Source organism: Leucopleurus acutus, assembly GCF_964270905.1.
Source record: "Leucopleurus acutus genome assembly, chromosome: 7".
NCBI classification, from domain to species: domain Eukaryota; kingdom Metazoa; phylum Chordata; class Mammalia; order Artiodactyla; family Delphinidae; genus Leucopleurus; species Leucopleurus acutus.
In genome coordinates this window covers 102,957,380-102,980,778 of record NC_139150.1, presented here as the reverse complement: position 1 = coordinate 102,980,778, position 23,399 = coordinate 102,957,380, and the positions used below count along the sequence as shown (strand labels likewise).

The 23,399-nt window shown below is 42.8% G+C and overlaps 1 protein-coding gene across 1 annotated transcript in view; it reads right to left on the bottom strand.

Moving 5' to 3' along the window:
* The window catches only part of DOCK5 (dedicator of cytokinesis 5), a 216,535-nt gene that overhangs the window by 91,396 nt on the left and 101,740 nt on the right, over window positions 1–23,399 (bottom strand). Inside the window, exons 7-14 of the mRNA XM_082842361.1 lie at window positions 20,316–20,479; window positions 18,815–18,972; window positions 17,278–17,359; window positions 14,286–14,415; window positions 11,683–11,755; window positions 7,871–8,013; window positions 4,980–5,105; window positions 427–551 (exon numbers count right to left, since the gene is read on the bottom strand). Of these exons, the coding sequence (XP_082698487.1) occupies window positions 427–551; window positions 4,980–5,105; window positions 7,871–8,013; window positions 11,683–11,755; window positions 14,286–14,415; window positions 17,278–17,359; window positions 18,815–18,972; window positions 20,316–20,479 (1,001 nt within the window). The remainder of the gene's footprint in view (window positions 1–426; window positions 552–4,979; window positions 5,106–7,870; window positions 8,014–11,682; window positions 11,756–14,285; window positions 14,416–17,277; window positions 17,360–18,814; window positions 18,973–20,315; window positions 20,480–23,399) is intronic.

Genomic DNA, 23,399 nt, shown 5'->3' with positions numbered 1-23,399 from the left:
CCCAGTGCCACCACTAAGTCCTGTGCTTCCCTGAGAAAACAGCTTCTCCTTTCTGGGCTGCAGTTTCCCGATTCCCAAAACTAAAGAGCGTGGTAGTTGACCTCGAACCAAGAGCCCTTCTGGTGTAACAGCTCTAACAGGCGCATCTCCGCTGGTTTAGCTCACCCAGGGGGAGGGCGTGTGTACCTGAAATCCCTGGTGGCTTAAGGTCTTTCTCAGCACAGGAGAAATCATGAAAACAAGAGCCTACATGAATTTATTACTACAATTGGTGATTGCTAATCACAAACTTTAACAGGTTTCCTATTCTTTCCTTGTGAAACACCAAATGTGCTCTACAGTGGAGAACAATTTACATCACGCGCCAAGTCCTGTTGTTGTAAAGGAGCGTGTGACGGCGGCGGGACTGCTGGGGACACCACGTACCTCCAAGAGCCTGCCCTCCTCATCAAACACAGACATGGTCACCTCCACGTTCTTCGGTGTCTTCTTTTTCCCTTTGTCAAACTCCCCATGGATCAGGGTGACGTAAATATCATTCCGAACATCTCCTGCAACATGACAACCCAGCCTGTGAGTGGTGCTGTGTGGAGTCATTTTTAAATTTCAGGATGTCATAAGATGCAAAGTATAAGTAAAATATAAAATGTTCTGACTTGGTAATAAACTATTCATACAGCAGAAGTTTCTATGTGTATTGTTCCCTGTAGCTTACCTCATTCTACCTCTCTATATATATCACAGTGTCTGGAGTACAGTTTAGTGTCTATCAGCAGATGAATGGATAAAGAAGATGTGGTGTGTACACACACACACACACACACACACACACACACACACAATGGAATACTACTCAGCCCGAAAAAAGAATAAAATTTTGCCATTTGCACCAACATGGATGGACTTGGAGAGTATTGGTGAAATAAGCCAGACAGAGAGAGACAAATACTGCATATCACTTGTATGTGGAATCTAAAAATTAAAACAAACTAGTGAATATAATAAAAAAGACACAGCCTCACAGATATAGAGAAAAGCTAGTGGTTACCAGTGGGCAGAGGCAAGAGGGGAGGGGCAAGATAGGGGTAGGGGAGGAAGAGGTACAAACAACTATGTATAAAATAAGCTACAAGGATATATTGTATAGCACAGGGACTACAGCCAATATTTTATACTAACTATAAATGGAATATAACCTGTAAAAATTGTGAATCACTGTTGTACACATGAAACTTACCTAAGATTGTACATTAACTATATTGCAATAAGAAAACATGAGCAATGATTTATCCATAGGGATATTCACTGTGATATTGTTTGTGAATGTGAAAACTTGGAATCATCCTCAATTTCCAACCACAGAAACAGCTGAATAAATTATGGTACAATAAAATGAAATAATATTGATTTACTCACTTAAAAAATGGACTGAGCATCTACTCTGTACCAAGCACTGTGCTAGGTGTTTGGGAAACGACGGTAAGCCATGCACCAGCCTTGCTCTCATGCAGCTGTAAGTCTGGTGGGCAAGAGAAGCATTCTCAGACAATCACCTGATGAAATGCATTATTACAAAAGAAGGGAAAGGCCAGGCTCGGTGAAAGCATCCCACTAAGTCCCAACCCTGTTTGGAAGGTGTGGGAATCTCTCCTTTGAGCTGATATTGGAAGAGGGAGAGAGAATAGCATGTACAAAGGCCCGGAGGTAGTAGATATATGATGGAAGTCTTCAAGTGAGGGGAAAGCTGTGGTGAGATGAGGCTAGAGACAGACATAAGACAAGTCTCCCTGAGGCCTGCAGGCCAAGTGACGAATTTATACCTTCATCCTAAATATAAACAGAAGTCATGTTTTCAGCAAGGAGGGAGTGGGACGAAATCAGATAGGCATTTATAAAAGATCATTCATGCTACAGTGTGGAGAATGAGGCAGAAAGAGCAGAAACAGGAGAACCAGTTAGGAAGCTCTGGCACTTGTCCAGGGAATTGATGACAGTAGCTACAAGTTGGGTAGCAGTAACAGGATGGAGAGAAGAGGGTGGCATTGAGAGGCCTTTGAAAGGGAAAATTGGCAGGTCTCCTCCATTAGTTTTGTGTGAGATGTAAAGGAAAGGAGTGTCAAGGGTGATCCTCAGGCTTCATGTTTGTGCAGCTGGATGGATGAGGGGCTGTTCTCTTAGATAAAACACAACAGAAGAGTCAGGTCTAGATGCCCAGGATGACAAGTTCCAAATGTGGATTTTGAGTAAGAAATAAACAAGGAGACAAGTGATCCAATGGGAAGAGGACCCACTCAAGTCCTGAGGCAGGAAGCAGCTGGATGGATGGTTGTGGAGTTTAAAGGAAGGGTCTTGGGCCTAGAGATGTGGATTTGGAGGCAACTAACACACAGAAGCAAAGTAAGTGGAAGAGATCCACCAAGGGAGGGAACAGAGAGGAGAAGGAAAGGGTCCTATTACAGATTGAATTGCGCCCCTCCCCCCAAATTCATATGTTAAAGAGGTGAATAAAGTCAAATGAGGTCATATGGCGGGTCCTAATCCAATATGACTCGTGTCCTTATAAGAAAAGATTGGGACACAGACACGCAGACTGAGGGGTGATGGTGTGAGGTCACAGTGAGAAGGGGGCCACCTGCAAACCAAGGAGAGAGGATTCAGAAGAAACAACCCTACAGATACATTGATCTTGGACTTCCGGCGTCCGGAACTGTGAGAAAACAAACTTCCACCATTTAAGCCACACGGCCCGGAGTATTTTGTTATGGTAGCTCAAGCAAACTAAGACAGGGCATAAGGACCAAAGACCGAGGAACTCCAACATTTAAAGGTGAGGTTGAAGATGCTCAGGTGGCAAAGGATTCCTGGGAGAGGCCTCAGGGGGATGGAGAAAAAGAGGAGTGTGTGGGATCACAGACAGCGAGGGGGAACATTTCACGGAGGGAGTGGTCAACCCGGTCACATACTGGCCCGAGGCGACCATTACGCTAAAAATATCCAGCGGACTTGGTGACACTGTAATCTTTGGTGACTAGTGACAGCCATTCCAGACAGGATAGAGGGAGACTGGCAGGTGAGGAAACAGAGAGTATATAATCTCTTCCAAGAATTTAGCTATAGGAGAAAGTGCAGGAGAGGAAGAAGTTTAAGATGAATCTGCAGCCTGTTTCAATGATGATGAGAGGGAGCCCAGCTGAGGGATGTGAGCCCAGATCTTATATTCCTCAAACCTGGCCGATTACCAGAATCCCCCGCAGAGTCCCGGTCATACAAACTGCATCAGAGTCTCTGGAAAAATCTGGGAATCGGTATCTTCATATTTCCCAGGTGATCCTGATTGGCTGACCCAAAGACTAGCATATTTGGGAACCATCATTCGAGATGATTTTTAAAGTCCGTTATAGCCCTGGAAGTTTATGAGCCGATACTACTGAATAGAAAGAATCTTCCCAAGCCAGATTTCCAAGATAAATGCACTTTGTCCAAAAGATAAACTTCTCTATTTTCGTTTTTCAGATTTCGGTCTTGCTGTAGCAATAAAACTGCCTTCAGTTATAGGAAGAGTATCAATACTTATTTTTATAAACAACAAGAAGACAAAACATTTTCCTAGAATGTTGATGAATATGTATTAGGGTGAAATGGCCCTGGAAGGGATGAAGTAGGCAGATGAAAAACTACTTTTCATGAGAAAAGAAGAAAATGATAATCTCAATTTTAGAACCCTTTCATTCATTCCACAAATATACTTTTAATACCCACCATGTACAGAAATGTGTGAGGCATCAAGTTATTACTGCTCCTTAATTTCCCAAAGGAGAAACAAGATCTTGTATTAGTTTAAAAGAACCTGAATGTTTATGCAATAAACAGCTTGGTTTTTGAGAATTTTTCTAACATGCCAAAGATTGTTTATTCATATATTCTTTCTTCCTATCTATCAAATATACAACATACTTATATTTTAATAGTTATAACACATATATTTTATATAATACACATATATAAGGTTCCTCGAGGGGATGATTTCCTTTTACCACTATAACAATCAAGAAAGTAAATGGGGGCTTCCCCGGTGGCACAGTGGTTAGGAATCCACCTGCCAATGCAAGGGACACGGGTTCGATCCCTGGTCCTGGAAGAGCCCACATGCTGCGGAGCAACTAAGCCTGTGCGCCACAACTACTGAGCCTGCACTCTAGAGCCCATGCTCTGCAGCAAGAGTAGCCACCGCAATGAGAAGCCCGCGCACCGCAACGAAGAGTAGCTCCCGCCGGCAGCAACTAGAGAAAGCCCTCGCGCAGCAACGAAGACCCAACACAGCCAAAAATAAGTAAATAAAATAAATAAACTTATTAAAAAAAAAAAGAAAGTAAATGGGTTAAATCAGTGAATTCACAAGAACACCTATGCAGATTATCAACAAGCAGTGGCAAAAAGAGATGAAACTAAAGTAGGAAACTGCAGAATGTTTACGTTCTTGTCACCACAAGTATGGGGAGAGCCGAGAACATAGTTGGAGCTTAAGCCACTGGAGCAGAAGGTCCAGCTGAGTCTGAGCTGAGTGGGCACATCGCTGGAATTTCCTAGCAAGGAGCTCACGGTGCTGGTGATGTCATCATGAGAAGAGGTACGTGCAGATGAAGCAAATTATTCTCGGGACAGAGAACCTGTGCTATTTAGCGCTACTTAATGGATGGTCTCGGAAGTATTTCAGAGGGGCTTGTGCAGAACATAAAGAGAGAGCAAAGAGAAATTTCTGAGTACATTTAAAAGCGTTCTCTTGGGCTTGCACACTGGGTGCAAGCTGCAACCCCGTCTCTATCTCCCACCGTCTCGATCTCCCACCGTCTCGATATCACTGAATGCAAATAACGAAATCTCATGGATCCATGTTGCCTCAAGAGTCCCATTAGAAGTGATGGCTGCATGGAACAAAGTCCTAGAGGATGCAGAACAGGTGAATCAAGCAAAGTGTTTACCTGGAAGGATTATTTCAGGAAAGCCCATTTTCCGGGCGATTGCTGTGGATCTATCCACCAAGTGGGAAAAGTTTTTCTGAACCTGTGTGAGGTCCCCCGGCAGGAGCTTCAAGGACACCCAAAGTCCTTTAAAGAAAGAAAAGATACACTTTTAGCTCTTTGTTATGATCCATATAATAAACACACACAAACGCTGAGAAAAATATACGTGTGGTATTGATACAAAAACACATTATTATAAAGATGTAAATTCTCCCCTAGTTAACTTAGAATTTTAATGATACTCCCAACAAAATCACAGTAAGGGGGCTTCCCTGGTGGCACAGTGGCTGAGGGTCCGCCTGCCGATGCAGGGGACACGGGTTCGTGCCCCAGGCTGGGAGGATCCCACGTGCCGCGGAGCGGCTGGGCCCGTGAGCCATGGCCACTGAGCCTGCGCGTCCGGAGCCTGTGCTCTGCAACGGGAGAGGCCATAACAGTGAGAGGCCCACGTACCGCAAAAAAAAAAAAAAAAAAAAAAAATCACAGTAAGATTTCTTTGAGAATTTGACAGAAATGTGAATGGATGTTTACTTTGGGGAAAAAAAAATAAAGATAGCCCCTCTCAGATATCAAAATACTGTAAAGTTATAATAATGAGTGATATTAGTAGTAGAAAAGATACATAAATCAATGGAAACAATGAAATCAAGTACTATTATATACAGCAATTAAACATACAGCAAAAGAGACATAACAAATCATGAAAAATGGAACAATTCTATAAACGTGCTGGGATAATTTTCTAGCTACTTAGAATCAATCTAACCTCTCATGACACATTTTCACTAAAATAAATTCCTAATATAACAGAAAAGTGAACAGATAAAAAGACAGGAAATTAAAGGAAAAAATAAGTGTATCACTGTCAAATCTCTGAGTATGAACCATTTTTCTAAGTAGAGAAACAAATGAAGAAATCACAAAACAAAAGAATTATCTATACAAACTGAAATTTTGATATACATAAAAAGTAAAAGGTATACTTCATAAACCATATACTACATATGCCTATAAAAGGCATGGTGAAATATTTATAAGAAATTAGAAATTCATACTCATTAGAAGAAGACCATTCAGATCCTCACAAATAAACAGAACATGAATATACAATTCACAAAGAAGTACAAAAAGTTTATAAATATTTGGCAAACCAGAAATTGAAAAGTATGTGTCCTAAGTAAGACAAATTGTTATCTTCATTACACAGAGTTCACAAAAACTTTAGAAAGGAAGGAAAACTTTAGAAAACTCCTAAGTATCAATACATATGAAGGCCAGACAGTTCACTGTCACGTAGTTTTTTAAAATGCTACAGTGGTCTACTTTTCACCTTTCAAACAGGTAAAGATTTTTAAACATCAGTTTGCAAAGTGGGCATATGGTAATTAGTGCCCACAGGAAGAAACCTATGGGAAGTATTCTGGAAATATGTACATCTCCAGGTTTAAGTTCATTCCTATCATTTGGCCCAGAAATCCTACTTCTGGGAATTTTCTTGGGGAGGCAGTCCTAAATATGGAAAAAGATTCATATATAAAGATAGTCACAGCAGAGTTATTTAAATTTATAACGGTAACAAAATAGAAAGCATTTAAGTGCTTACCTAGGAATTCCATGCTCAAAAAAAAAAAAAAAAATCCAAGCAATGGAATATTACGCAGCCACAAAAAATATTTATGAAGAGCATGAAAACATTTGAAAAGTGTATTGCTAAGAAGGAGGAGAAGGAATGGTATTCTTTTTTCAGTTTTGTTTAAAAAAAGTGTACATACACAGCAATCTATTTGGTGTAAGGGTTTTCCACTTTAACAAATTATATCCTTAGGTTAGGAGTTCCAAAACAACAGAAATACATTTAGTTATTTATTTTCGGATTCTATGATTTCTCACATGTATTTACTACTCAGGATAACTGTGAACACATGGCAAATTAAATATGCTGAAAATGTTTCCTAATTGCTTCCACTTCAGAAGACGATTACCGGGTGGTAAAAAAAAAAAAAAAAAAAAAAAAAAAAATTGACTCCATCTTCAAAATTATCCCCAAATCATCACCATTTGAATTTCAGATTTTAAACTATTTTCCCTTATTATTTGAGTTAAAAATGCAGTTGCAATAAGCAGAACTCCTCTGAGTTAAAACTATGTCAACAAAATGATATATGGAGGTACTAAAAACAACTAAAAATATTGTGCTAGGTAGCCCATTAGTTTATATTAATACATATTCATTTGCATTACTTTGGTCTCCTTCCTCTCAATTTTAGGAAACGTACTGGGAGAAACATATTCAGAGAGTGGAACATAATTATCCTCAAAACTCTTTTTCTTAACTAATGAGAACCTACTGTATAGCACAAGGGACTGTACTCAATGCTCTGCGGTGACCTAAATGGGAAGGAAACCCAAAAAAGGGATCTATGTATACGTATAACTGATTCACTTTGCTATAGAGCAGAAACTAACACAATGTTGTGAAGCAACTATAAAAATTAATTTTTTTAGTTTTTAATTTCCAATAAAAATTAATTTTAAAAAATTTTTTAAAAAAGCATTTTCTTTGTGGCTTGACCTGTGGAAACAACACGGGGATTACAGGTCAGACAAAAGTGAGGAAAGACTCATGGGATGAGAATCCCTTCTATAGAATTTACAAAATACAGCTGTGATCCAACTCTCTTAAGTCTTAACTGCCTTTAGACGGAAACTGAGGTAGGCAGTCCCCAGCAGGGTCTGTTTTATATCAGAAAAAGATAGTGAAAGGGCCAGAGTCCAAGGACTCAGCTCTGAGTGCCACCCCTCCACCCCTGCCAGAGTCCCCTCCCAGCTCAGTACATAGGGCTGTGTACCTTGTCCTTTGTGATTCACTTCCTTGGCTGCTATCACTTTATTCAAGACTGAAGTGAGTGGCTCATTCTCCCCAATCACGTGGGATGTTATCAGGGGCGACATGATTAGCTGCCTCTGCCGGATATAGGTTTCCATGGCAATTCTGGGAAAGTCAGAAATGATTGGTAAGGAAAAAAGAGTAAGTCTCTGCAGCACAGCCTCAGAGAGTCGTGGGTCCCATGCGCGTCAGTTGGAAATATAAACAGTAGAGGAACCTAACTACAGGATACTTTCCATCTTTATTTTCCCACCGGGGGCCTATCTTAGACACTGAATTCATCTTGAAATGACTTGGGGGAGTGAGGGGAAAAATAAACCCCAAGAACAAACAAAACCGATGGTCAAATGTTAACAACTAAAACCAGGGGCGATGCTTGATGCACTTTAAAAGGTGGGAGAGGCTGCGGGAATGGAATGGTAGATGGACGGAGGAAGGGGCAGGAAGACCCAGCCTCCAGGTCCTGGCTCTACTTGCCAAGTGAGCTCTGCTAGAGTCCCCCCTCTGGGCCTCAGTTTCCTCATCTGTAAGGAAATGGGCCAGGATCACATGCCTGGAAGGCCCACATCTAGTGACAAGATTCAATGTACAAGAGCGGTATGTACGCAGTGGCTTCGGGATGGTGTTCGTAGAACCCCACGTGATGAAGAACTATGTTTAGGGTTGCAATGGCACAGCCACCAGCAAACAAGAGCCACTTTAAAGATCACATCAGGCTGAGGCTCGTACAGGGGGATCAAAGAGCCAAACACAGCCCCCATTCTATGGGAAGCACAAGCGCTATCAATAACTACATATCAACCGGGCGTGGGACAACGGCGGCCAGTCTTCTCTGCTGTGGTTTCCTTCTCTTGCCCACGACACACAGGCCAGCTTTCTCTGCAGGGTTCAGACCTGTACCCTGACAATAGGGGGGAAGCATTCTGCAATATGTTCCTGAAAAGTGGGATTGCGACAGTCTGAGTTGTTTTCAAATGACTCCCTCTTAGACTAGCAGGATACACGCATAAAACTCTCCCAATATAATACAAAGCTTTCAAGGTAAGTTACGAAAGCATTTGCCATAAATCTTAGGAGTTCAATGCCAGAGGTTGTGATGTGCATCGTGAAAGCTACACAGTGGCTGTTGGCCACACAGTGAGTGGTAATCAAATTAGGGCTGGGCTCCTTGGAGACTCAAAGCTTGTATTATTATACGGTGGAGACAGTCTGAAAGCTCACTGTTTCAGCACGGCTGCTTAGGTAAGAGCTGCTTCAGAAAGTAAGCGGCGAGGCACATAACCAAAGAAGAAACCCACCTCAGAAAGTGAGACAAATACAGAGAAACACATTTGAGATAACTCACATCCATAATGTGGTTCCTATTTTATATACATTTATAATATTATTTGTATGGACTAGAATAAATTCATATCCATGAATGCTGCCCCGATAATTCATATATATTTAAACATATATAATATTATATATATTATTGTATTTCATATAACTCCCACATCCATGAATGCTGCTCCTAGTACACATATACATATAAAATATACATATACATATATACATAGGACATAATTATAATATATGTATATATAATAGAAACAACATTCATGGATAGGAAAATTATTTATATTTATCACAAGTATATTTATATTTTATGTATTTATATATTCACATTTATGCTATGTATTTTATTTAATATTTATTATATTTACATAAGATATTGTAATATAGTTGGTTTAATATATGAAATCATTTAATTGAACGCATTAATATAAAATTATATATTCTAATATATTATACGTATTAATATATCACAATTATTTAACACACTTAAATATACGTATTTACACTGGGAGCAGCATTCATGAAGTTGAAAGTTGTGTCATAATTCACACTAGCACTAAGCTACATAAAATATTTACCTCACCATATTCTTGGAGGGTCAGTGTATAGGTGGTAGGATGCTAGATAAGCACATATTTTAAAAATTATTAATAGCAGCTTCTGGATGAGAAGGGAAGTACTACTTAGCACAAACTATTTATACTATCATATTTAGAAACTTATCCAAAAGTGCTGGACTTTAAAATGAAAGATAAGGATTTTTAGATTTTAAATTAAATTACATATAATACCTATTTCTTGTAGAAAGAATAGTAAGCAGTTAAACTAAAAGGGGGCAAAATCACCTAGAGTTACACCAACAGAAATAATCACTGTTAATTATGGAGTATATTCTTTGAAATTTCTAAATTTTAAGGTTTTTAATGCATTGTAACAATTTATATTCTTATAAGTAGTCTTTATACCCACTGAACGCTGGATAGCATATATTTTTAAAACTTCGTCAACCCCAAAACTAAACCTCACTGTTTCATTTGCCTTTCATTGATTCTCAATGAATTTGTAGGCCATTTCTTTGCATGTGTATGTTTCCTTCTGACTTCCTTATGAACTTGTATTAATTCCTTATAATTTAGAAATATTTATTCTTTTTCATAGACATTGCAAACATTTTATTAAATTTTTTCTACGTATAAGTTGTCTAAAATTTCTGTGTGGCGAAACCTATCAATTTTTCTTCTTTAGGCGAATCTTTGGTGTCTGACTCAGAAAGGCCTCCCACACATCACATCGTATAAAACTTTTGTTTTCCTATAGTACTTTAGGATTTTTGGCTCTTACACTTACATATGTTACCATCTGGAATTTACAGTGGTATAAGGTGGGAGATGAGGATCTAACTTATGTTTCTTAAATGGTTAGCTAATTTTCTCAAACACTACCTTTTGCAGAGTTTATCTTTCTCCACCGATTTTAAATTATTTTAAAATAATTAAAATATATATATAACCATATTACTTATTACTAATAAAATCACATATTAACTCAAATATCCTTGGGCTGGTTTCTGGAATTCTCCGTTTGTCATATTGATCTGTTGTGGTGGCCGAGATAAGCAATTCTTCTCACTGACACGACTGCCCTGTTAGGAGTCAGATCCAGCAACGTCCCAGCCACCTGTGCGAGGTCAGTGGCGCATGCCTGCTGGAGTATGAGCCAGTCATGATGTTCACACGTACGCTCCTTCAGCGTTACGGGGATAGAGAGTAGCTCTCCAACGTCCCCCAGTGGCCCACCCGGGGCTCCAGCTCCTGAGACTCAGTATGGGGAGCTGAGTGCAGCTCTGCGGGGAAAGCTTCCATGCATTCCCAGGCTGGCTTCCCTCCGCTTGCAGGAAAACAAGGATTAGTCTACCCTTCACTCTCGCATCTCCTAAACCTTTGTTACTCAAAGTGTGATCCCCAGACCTGCAGTAGCAGCATCACCTAGAAGCTTGTCAGATGCAGACTCCAGACCCACCAGATCGTGTTTTGCATTCTAACAAGATCCCAGGTGATTCAGGTGCAGGTTACAGTCTGAGAAGCCCTGTGCTATTCTACTCGATTCCTCGTCCTCTGTGATACCTGTTCCATAGGACAAAGTACAGATAAACGTTGGCATTTCTGGCATTTAAGTGGCACCATAATCTGGTAGGTTTGCCCCTTATGTTCCTTTGGTCATTTCTGTAGAATCAGGAAAGTTCAGTTACCCTCTTAATGGAGTGCCACATGAAGGACTTTGAATAAAGTCTTCTGTCAGCTCCGCTCTGACAATCTTCCCGCTTAAGAGCTTTTCCTTTTCTAACTGGGCAAAAGGTTCCTAGCCCCTGGTTCTAACACACCATCCAAAGGCCTAATCCAGGTCTCAAGTCACCTGGGATAATGCCACAGTACTTACTGCTGAAAGGGAATAAAATGTTGCTTTTCTTCATCATCCACCTTCCCATGTATGATATCGGTAATATCCATCACTAGGAAAAAGACAAAACTTAATTAAAGAAACCAACTGCTTCAGGCCTCAGTGAGGAACTATGGAAAATTACAGTATCAGCAAACACAGAACCCTGGAGGAAGAAAGAGAGCGAGAGCGAGCAGGGACATTGCTTTTATTTCTTTGCCAATGATGACTCCCGGTGTCCCCAGCCTAGCAGGAGATCAATTCATCAGGGGCTCAGGCAGGGGCTTGGGTATTCTTGGATCAACCCTGCAGACGACCTCCTTTAAAACATTCTACTAGACCAAGTTGGTGAATTCTTGAGTCACGTGACACCGACCCTTTTTAGTAAGCCTGCATTCCAAGACCCAGAGAACACCCTTTTTTTTTTTTGGGCAGGAGTGTCCGTAGAATAAAGACCTGGGAGAGGAACTCAAGACTTGCAGTGGGCCACCGTCCCTCTGATTTGACATTTTCTCACCTGGTTTCCACATAAATGAAGGGCAGCCAGGGCACCAACAGCACAGACTAGAAGACCATATAGTGACTTGGTCTTTGATGCCCGGTAAGAGCTATTAAGGAAGCGCTGTTGTAACCCTACTGCATGGATTATCTTATTTATACAAATATTAATATTAGCCCTACTTTAAGAGATGAGGAGACTGACTACAGAGAAGGTAGGTAATTTTCCCTAGGTCAGAAGTTTAAGTGGTAAAGCCAGGGTATGAACCCAGTGATTACAGGGCCAAACCATTTAACCTAACTACGCCTGCTGCCTAGAGAACTAATAAGTGGGCCGTTCACTCTACAGCTGCTGAGGTTAGGCAGGGGCCATGGCAAGAAGCCACTCCTTGGTTAATAAATTACAATCTAGCCATAAAACACACACTCACGATCCACACCACAGGTAATCCGTTTGGCGATTAAAAGCAATACTGAGATATGAGACAATAATCATTAGAAAAACGAAAGACAAGGGAGGAAACGCTTTCTCAAATCAACCCGAACATATAGTGCAGAAGGCTTGGGAATGAATAAAGTTAGTGAAAGGAAGCTGTAGAAAGCAGGGCATGACATCAACTTGCTATCAGCCCTTAATAGACTCCTGAATAGACACACACACACACGTGTGCGCGCGCACACACACACTGGAGAATTTGTATTTGAACCCCCAAATAGGCAGCTCATTTGTGAATGACATCATCTAGTTACTCCTAACTTCTGGGGCTTGGCGTCAAGGCTCAAAGCAAATGCATCTCCACGCCCTGAATGAACACACATACACCCTGAAACGGAAGAGCAAATAAAAGCCTTGAGCTTGACGTGTGAATTTCTATGGACCAGTTTGAAAGACAACGACCTTGAATATTCTGAAATCTTTTATGAAAGAATAGACTGCCGTACAGATGGCTAAGCAGTCCTGGGCCAGGGTTCCTTGCCTTTTCTGGGCTTTTATTTCAATTCACTATCAGGAAGTAGTGCTGTCCCCTCTAGACAGAGCCTGGCCAACCTTGAGAGCAGGTGCAGTGCAAGGCCGTTCAGGGGATGCACGAGGCACACAGCCTCCTGGGGTACAAAGGCTGCCTCACCAGCCACGTAACACACAGGTCAACCCTGAAGACGTGCAGTTACTGGGCCCTCGTTCCAGGGGCAGAATTGATGGCTTTCAAAACTACTTAGGGACCAAAGTGTCGGTGCAATACCAAAAATATATTTCCTCCATTTAACAAACTACAGAGGAAAATGGAGGGCCTCCTGGAAGGTTATGGAGTTTGATTTAAGCCAAGGACGCTCTTTGAAAGCAATGTTGCCTTGGAAGAGCCAATTTCCTAGACATACAAACCACTTTCCCAGGAGAATTTTATTCAATTAAAATCAATACGCAGCCGCAGTCAGGGAAAATTACAACAGTCACACGGAGGCTTGACTGAGAGGGCCCTGCTGTGTACAAGACACAGTGCTGGGCAGTGAGGGAGAAACAAAGGAGGCGCATCTAGGTGAGGACACAGAACCCACAAAAAGCTACCTGGCAGTTTCAGGCAGTAAACGCGGTATGCCTGATACTAGCCCTAACAACCAAATTCACCTTGCACTGTCTCTGAGTCTCCTCTCTCCTTCCTCCCTCTTCTCTGTATTTCTTTTAACTTTCTCTTTATTGTGGAAAAATACACATAACATGAAGTTTGCCATTTTGAACATTTTTAAATGTACAGCTCAAAGTCGCATTAAAAACATTCACATTGGACTTCCCTGGCGACGCAGTGGTTGAGAATCCGCCTGCCAATGCAGGGGACACGGGCTGCTTAAGGCTGAATGACATTCCACTGTATGGAAAGACCATTTTGCCTATCCATTCATCCGTCAACAGACAGCTGGGCTGCTTTGGCTATTGGGAACAACGCTGTGGTAAACATGAGTGTGACAATATCTCTTTGAGACCCTGCTTTTAATTCGTTTGGGGATACAGAAGTGAGATTGCTGGATCCTAATCTAATTTTTTGAGGCCCCACCATACTGTTTTCCCAGTGGCCGTACCATCTTACATCCATCTCGGGTTCTTTCTGTACCTGCTACTCCAAAGGGTCTTCGGAGTCCACATGTGTGCTTTTTGCCCTCCTTCAGCTCCATGTGGCCAACCCGGACAATTTGGCACACGAGGCTGATGCGGGGCCGGATGAGGTCTGTGCTACTCAGGTCCTACAGGGGCAGAGAGAACAGAAAAGGAGGTCACCCTCCATCACCCTGTCATATTCATTTCTCTTTTCTTTTCACTCTACAGTAAAATACCGTTCAGAGCATACTTCCTAATGCTGAAATATCAGAAGGACTCCTCTCTTCCCCCTATCCACCCAAGAACTATCATAGCATCAGAGAAAAATGACTGTATTCAAAAAAAGAATTTTTAAAAATTCTCCAGCTCCTACTTCAAATTTATAAATCAGATTGTATTCAATCTCAACTCTCCAGTTTACACAGGGTATGTAAAAATGGGGTCCCTTGTCATTGCTACTTTAGATACTGGCCAGGGCATATCTGAGCACCAGATGCGTTTCAGTGTCAAACGAAATTAAAACTGACAAGACATTGACATTTACTGGGGATCTACACGTGCTGGTGATATTTCATTTCACCTTCCAAATAATCCTGTGAGGCGACTATCACACAGAAGTTTACATGCATTGCTATCTGTAATTATTCATCTGTTTTATGAGAGATAACCATCGAGAGCTTCTGGGCGTGTGTCGACTAATGAGAAATGCGTAGATGAAATCTCTGTCTTTTTGGGGCTCATGCTCTACGCTTGTTTGTATTCCTAAGGATGGGTGAGTAAACCCACAAAAGAGTTCACCTATCTCATTTGCTTTAATATCAGAAATGATTTAACTGCATCTCAAATTCTTTTCATGAAACGGCTATCCAAGGCCTCTTTACTGAATCAAGAATTACTTTTTAAACAATCGATCCATATCTATCCCCTATAATCAAATTAACTCAGGTCTCCAAGATAGGAATATATACCGATGACGATATTCACCTTGAATTTCTACTCTAGGTTTTGTGAAGTTTCTATTAATAGAAAGATAAAGACTTTAAGTGACTGGTTACATAAACTGGGGCACACTGATATTATTTAATAATATACAATCATGTATAAATGAAGTTTCTGTAGAATATTCAATGACCAAAGAATCGGTCACCACATTTTATTTCACTGAAAAAGTTGGACATGAAATTTGCATATAGGAGGGGCCTAATTGGTGGGTGGAGGAGAGGAGGGGGTGAATTGCAGCTATTCTGAAACGGTATTGATTAGAAGATGGACCAATGATTCAACAACACCTTTTAAATGTGTTGTTTTTTTTTAAATAATGTACGCATTGACTGATAAACGTCTTTTAATTTCAGGGAAAAAAATCCTCACATATCTCAGAATTGAGGAAATACTCTGCGTGTTGGGGAGAGGTTTTGGGAAGAGTTCTAAGCTCTTTTTTGTCGATGTTTACTAGGTGATGAAGATGTGGATGGGTCAGTGCAGGGATAGTAATACACCACTTTCGTCATAGGGGTAGGAGGTTAATAGATGGAATGAACAATAATAAGCAGAAATGAAGGCAGGCAGGCAGGAAGGAAGAAAGGTAGGAAGGAAGGAAGGCAGGCAGGAAGGAAGGCAGGAAGGAAGGAAGGCAGGAAGGAAGGCAGGAAGGAAGGAAGGAAGGAAGGCAGGCAGGAAGGCAGGAAGGCAGGCAGGAAGGAAGGAAGGAAGGAAGGCAGGAAGGAAGGCAGGAAGGCAGGAAGGAAGGAAGGGAGGCAGGAAGGAAGGCAGGAAGGAAGGGAGGCAGGAAGGAAGGAAGGAAGGAAGGCAGGCAGGAAGGAAGGAAAGAAGGCAGGAAGGCAGGAAGGAAGGAAGGCAGGCAGGCAGGCAGGAAGAAAAGAAGGCAGGAAGGCAGGATGGAAGGAAGGCAGGATGGAAGGAAGGCAGGAAGGAAGGAAGGCAGGAAGGAAGGAAGGAAGGCAGGAAGGAAGGAAGGAAGGCAGGAAGGAAGGCAGGAAGGAAGGAAGGAAGGAAGGAAGGCAGGAAGGAAGGAAGGCAGGAAGGAAGGAAGGAAGGCAGGAAGGAAGGAAGGCAGGAAGGATGGAAGGAAGGCAGGAATGAAGGAAGGAAGGAAGCAGGGACCAATGCGCCTTCCTATCACTTCCTTTGGTGCTTTACCTTCGACTCTGCTCTCCTGACTGTAAGAGTGGTAAGAGAAAAAGCAGACAAAATATGGGTGTGGCTTAAGGGAAAAAGGGAGAAAAGGAAGCCAGTATCTCTTTTAGGCTAATGGGAGCTGGAAAACCTGCCCACCAAGGCTGCTCAGAGCAGGTGGCAGCAGCTCCAGGGCATTTCAAGCACTGATGTCCAAAAAAGGGGAGAGAATCCCAAGGAAGTTCCTAGCCCACGAAAAGGAGAGTCACCAGGCAGGCCCCAGGCTCTAGCCCAGTACATTCCTGGCTCTCGATCCATTTACAGCAGCACCTCCTGCCTCGGTGAAGTGGAGACAGAGAGGGAAAAGTCCATTAACATAGAAGCCAACACAAAAGTCTAGTCTGGTCTTTGCCCCGACCGTAACGTGGCTCTGGAAGGTTCCCCCCTTTATCTGCACAGTTCACCCCCTCATCAACTGGAAATTCTTGCTGAAAGGTCTGCCCTCACCCACTGTTTAAGACAGCAACCCTCCCCCAGCCCAGAAACTCCCAATCCCCCCAAGGCACTCACGACCTCTAACATTCTATACAAATCCTCATCTATCTGATTGTTTATTACTGACTTCCCCATTAGGACAGAAAGCTCCTTGAGAACCAGGACATTATCGGATGTGTTCACTGATGTATCTCAAGTGCCTGGCCTCTGACAGGTGCTCAATAAATATTTGGTGAATAAATGAGTGGGTCAGTCCTGCTAGAGAGATCATGCTGATTGTTATTTTCATGTGTCCGTTTTTATATTTTCCATATACCTGTCACGTGCACCTGTAAGATCGCAAACAAAGGAAAGGGTTAAACATAGGTAGGACTTACAGTAAAGACCGCTTGAAGGTTATTAAGCTTCTCGATCTCCTTGGGCATTCCATTGCTGCCCCAACGAATTAGGTAGTTTTCACTGATGAAGGGGAAAAAAAAAAATCTCAATGAGCACCTAAATGGGGGGGAAGCTGCTCTCAGTATAGACTTAATAGGGTCGAAAGGTGGCCCAGAAAAGCCCAGTAAAGTTCACCAGGCAGGTCTGAGACCACACCAACGACCGGCCTCTGGTCTCCTGGCTGTAGCCTGGCTCTCTGAGGTACACCCAGTACGGCCCCATGACAAGCACTGCTCAAGACGGGCACAGACACAGTAGATTCTACCAGATTCTATCTGGGGTCTATGTTCCCTCTCAAATTCTTTGTATGAAAGTTTCAGTTTTGCTGAGTCAGGAATATAATATTATAAGAATCATTCCAAGTCCATCCCCGGGAATCCACAGCACCACACTGCAATAAGCTTTCTTTTTTAGATACAAACAATTTTGGGGCTTCCCTGGTGGCGCAGTGGTTAAGAATCCGCCTGCCAATGCAGGGGACACGCGTTCGAGCACTGATCCAGGAAGATCCCACATGCCGCGGAGCAACTAAGCCCGTGCGCCACAGCTACTGAGCCTCCGCTCTAGAGCCCGCGAGCCACAACTACCGAGCCCGCGAACCACAACGAATGAAGCCCATGTGAAGCCACCGCAATGAGAAGCCCGCACACCGCAACAAAGAGTAGCTCCCACTCGCCACAACTAGAGAGAACCCGTGCACAGCAACGAAGACCCAACGCAGCCAAAAATTAATTATTTTAAAAATTTATTTTAAAAAATAATAAATAAGTTGTCAGTAATTACTTTTAGCCATCTTCTCAAGAATAAACCTGTTTTCTTAGCTGCTCAGCGGCAGCATGACTGTAGGGTTGAACAAAGCTAAAGTCTTTAATTTATAGCAGTATTGGGTTCACAGCAAAGTTGAGCCGAAGGTACAGATTTCCCCTAGGTCCCCCTCCATGCCCAGCCCCCACCCCTTTATCAACAACCCCCCGCAGAATGGTACAATCATTGTTATAATCATTGAACCTACACTGAGAGGTCATTATTACCCCGAGTCTACAGTTTACATTAGGGGTCACTCTTAGTGTTGGACATTCTATGGGTTTGGAAAAATGTGTAATGACACACAGTCACCATGACAGTATCACAGAGGATAGTATCACTGCTCTAAAATTCTCAGTGCTCTGCCGAGTCATCCCCCCCTCACCCCTCTCTTATGCTCCTTTGAATTCTCTGTTCCTGTCACCATGTTCAGATGAGTTTTCTGTGATTTCTAAGACCCAGGGAGTACACAAACTGTTACTACTGCACTGTTTCAGCAGCTATTCAGAATGGCTTAGCGGCCCAAAGGGTTTTATTTTCTACTGCCTAGAAATCCTCCCCCTCTTCTCCATCTTCCCCTCTCAAACCCAGCAAAGAAATCCTCAGGGAGGAGATAGGTGAAGGCTGGGTATTTTTGCAAGGTTGACGGAAGATGACCTGGGTCTCTACTACCTGATGAACGTGGACTGGTCCGGGTCGTAGAGGGCCATGAACAACTCTGCGTCTTCCCCAATGTTGCAGACAAAGTTCTTGAAGTTCACATAGAGGCCGTAGGTATGCACGGCACTGAAGATGGACTGGCCCCGCAAGTCCAGATTCTGCAGGATTGACTGAACACAGAGGACAAGATAGAAAAGCATCTTGGTTTCAGCAAGTGGGAAACGCTAGCAAAGACTCTGGCCTGCAAACGGGAGCCAAATATAATGACCACCCGAGAGAAGCACTTACTGAGAAGAAAGTGTGTGTAAGTGGAGAAGTGATCAAGTGAGAAAAATAGAACCATTATTATTTAGATGATCAAGGCGGTCCTGTGAAGCACCTTGAACCCAAGTAATTCAATAAATGCTGTCTAAAGAGCATATTATCTAAAGTTTATGATAACTCAGGGTTTCAGTAGCTTTAAGAAGTTCTCATCTCTCACGACAATTTCTGGGTAAACCTCAAAAGCATAAACATCACGATTCATTATCCTTCTTTTGGGGCACAACTCTCATTGCAAATAAGAGATTCCACTGGACAGGTCCACCTTCAGGCATGATTGGCCATTAGATCCAGAAACACAGTGAAATGTTATTACAACTGTGCTGAAGAAATAAAACCTACAGACTAAACGAAATAAACAGAAACCTCTACTCATTAGAACAGAAAGACTGGAAGAATATATACCTCAACATCAGTATATTTGGGGAGTCATAATATAGGTAACTTTTTTCTTTTTCTCTTTTTCTATACCTTTTGAATTTTTATTTATTGTCCAATTACTATTTTTAAAATCTTTCAAACACTTTATTTGTAAATACTATTTTATTTATTTTGGAAATCATGATCTATGTACTAAATACAGAAGTTTACAGAGTCAAGAGGCTTTTCTCCCACCCAGTTCTCCTTCTCAGAGGCATCCATTAATTGTCAGTTTCTTGTCTATCACCACAGAGTTAGTCTGCACATAGGCAAGCACAGATGTATGCATATTCTTTTTTGAAACACAAATAATAGTCTTTTATACACACGGTTCTGCATCTTGCTCTTTTCTGCTTAATACATTAACTTTGCAATCTTCCCAGGTCAGAATATACAAAACTGCCTTGTTCTTTTTGTAATATTTTGCTTCTAAAATGAGGAAATGAATGATTTTCTAAACAACATTTCCACCTCTGTTGTCTTAACTCCTTTTCCTTCATTAAAAACAAAAGCAAAGGGCTTCCCTGGCGGCGCAGTGGTTGAGAGTCCGCCTGCCGATGCAGGGGACACAGGTTCGTGCCCCGGTCCGGGAAGATCCCACATGCCGCAGAACGGCTGGGCCCGTGAGCCATGGCCGCTGAGCATGCGCGTCCGGAGCCTGTGCTCCGCAACGGGAGAGGCCACAACAGTGAGAGGCCCACGTACCGCAAAAAAAAAAAAAAGCAAAAATGGAACCTCTGGGGCCAAAGTCTGCACATCTGAGGAAGCTCACCTTCTCTTCTTGAATCTTTTCCTCAATCCTCTTCGAGGCCACTTCATGGGCCTTGAAGAGGGCGATGGTGCTGGTTTCATCTGGGTCCAAGATGTTCCCGTTGTCGTCCCGCACGACCAGATCCAACCCCAGCATTCTAGGAAGAAAGAAATGGTCAGTTGGTTCTCCTCGTCAGGAGCAGTCCCTTTCCTGAAGAGTCTTCACGGAAGAACCCAGAGGATTCAGCTGAAAGGCTGGGTGCCAGACAAGTCAAGATAAGAAGAGTTCACTGGCTCTTCTCCTTTCAATTTTTGCTTCCTTTCCATACAACAACGATGCTAAAAAACTTATGCAAATGTTACCCAAACTCATATAATATGCAAAGTAATTTGGTCTGCAGAACCTCAACAGGAAAGGCAAAACTGGCGCTAATTCTAACCAAAGTCGTTTGACCAATGTTTCTTTCCCCTAATCATCTGTAGTTTGTTATAGGAACTATGAAAGATGAATGCTCAGATACTGGGGAGCTTACCCTGATTTCCTTAAAAGCACAGGCCTGGGGGACAGTGCTTAATTCAAGACTGTTTTTTGTTTGTTTGTTTGTTTTAATTTATTTATTTAATTTATTTATTATTTTTGGCTGTGTTGGGTCTTTGTTGCTGCGTGCGGGCTTTCTCTAGTTGTGGCGACCAGGGGCTACTCTTCGTTGCGGCGTGGGGGCTTCTCATTGCAGTGGCTTCTGTTGTTGCGGAGCACAGGCTCTAGGCGCACGGGCTTCAGTAGTTGTGACTCACGGGCTCAGTAGTTGTGGCTCACGGGCTCTAGAGCACAGGCTCAGCAGTTGTGACGCACAGGCTTAGTTGCTCCGCGGCATGTGGGATCTTCCCGAACCAGGGCTCGAACCCGTGTCCCCTGCATTGGCAGGCGGATTCTTAACCACTGCGCCACCAGGGAAGCCCTTTTCAAGACCATTTTAAAGGAGATCAAGGGAGTTCCTTAGTGGCCTAGTGGTTAGGATTCAGGGCTTCCACTGCTGTGACCTGGGTTCAATCCCTGGTCGGAGAACTGAGATCCCACAAGACATACGGCGCGGCCAAAAACAACAAGAGCAACAAAAGAAATCAAAGAGGTTAAGTCCTGGCTGTTGGTATCACAAAATCTATCTCAGAGAATGGGCTCTGGTGTCAGCTGGACCAAGATTTGCATCCTGGTTTTAATACTTGCTGGCAATATGACTCTGGTCATCTACTTAATTTTGCAAAGGCCTGGTTTCCTCGTCTGTAAATTATTCCCTACCCTTCAGGGCTGTCGTGTGAATTTAATGAGATAACGCATATATAGCACACAGTACAATATCTAGCATATAATAGGCTCTCAATGAATGTTAGCTCCTACTGGCACAAGAAAACCCCTGGCTGTGTTAAGACGGAGCTCTGGGTGCCGCATGGGAATAGTAAGGCCCATACGGTCCCTGCATGGCCCCATCCCAGCAAGGCTTTTTATGCCCGATGTGCACACAGAAGCAGAAAAAATTGTACTTAGTTCTAAGAAGTTGGGGACGGTGGTGGAAACAGCATACTGTGATCTGAACACCCAGTTCACTCCAGGCGCTAGCAGTTTAGGAGTGAGGATGTCCAAAGGGCAAGAAAGTTCAAGGATAACGGTGGCACGTGCCAAGTCTTTGGGCAGAAAGCAAAAATGCCTAATTTCCTGCCTCCCTGTTTTATAGCATCTCCATCAACTGATTCAATCTGGCAGGTCCCTTGCCATGGCGGCCAGACCCACAGGCCGCCCAGACTATGAGCAATGGGCCTTGTTGGCTGCTCAGAGACCGGATCACAGATGCACTGATGGAGTAGCTTAATTTCTTGAGCTGCTTCCAAGGGCTGAAATGAAAAGGCCAGCGTGGTCCGCTGTTTGTAGGACATTACCGTCCTTTGCCAGAGACCAGAGGCCTCCAGGCTGATGCCACAGTGTGCCAAGACCCAAGAATACAGAGGCAGCCTGTGTGCCAGGAGGGAGCTGCTTTATCCCATCTTAGCTGTTGTTTAAGCGTCTCCCCAGGACTGTACGACTAGCAGTGCAGCTCCTGTGGTTATACTCCTGTGAACAGACAAGGGCGGAGCAACTAAGCCCGTGCGCCACAACTACTGAGCCTGCGCGCTAGAGCCCGCGAGCCACAACTACCGAAGCCCACGCGCCTAGAGCCCGTGCTCCGCAACAAGAGAAGCCACCGCAAGGAGACGCCTGCAAGCCACAACGAAGAGTAACCCTCGCTCGCTGCAACTAGAGAAAGCCCGCGCGCAGCAACGAAGACCCAACACAGCCAAGAAAAAAAAAAAAAAACTAAACTAAATGTCAAATGAATCATCAACAAAAACTGAGAAACGAACCCAGTGTTTAAAAAGAGCTGGTCAGGAAGGACGAATCATCCCAGGTCACCATCAATGAATCGACTAAATGTTTTGTCTTCCAAAGGGCAGTAACATCTGGAACCTACATAACTGACCGAGCCAATCGGAAGATGAATGATGTGATTAACTCTTTAGAGGTTATTGGAGACAGGCTATTCTGGCAAATCTGGTTTTTACACAATGTAAGCAATGGTCCCACTTAGGGGAAGACAGAAAGAAAGAGACAGAATGAGTCTGATGATGATTTAAAACACTGTTAGAAGAAAGATAGCAGGGGGGAGGAATAAATTATGGTTTGGGATTAACAGATAAACACCACTACATATAAAACAGATAAACAACAAGGACCTGATGTATAGCACAGGGAACTCTACTCAATATTCTTTAATAAAGTAAATGGGAAAAGAATCTGAAAAAGAATAGATAACGTGTATCACTGAATCACTTTGCTGTACACCTGAAACTAACACAACATTGTAAAGCAACTATACTCCAGTATAAAATAGAAACTAAAAAAAAGGAATAAAGATGGAGATAGTCCCAGGTCCCCAAAATTGTCAGCTTCTGATGCTCAGACCCTCTGAGTCTGTCTGGCAGTGGAGTTGCTTCCATTCAAGCCCCATATTCCCTGACCATCCATCATCTCCTTGAGACCAGAGATCCAGCACAGGGTCTGGCCCATGAAGGGCAC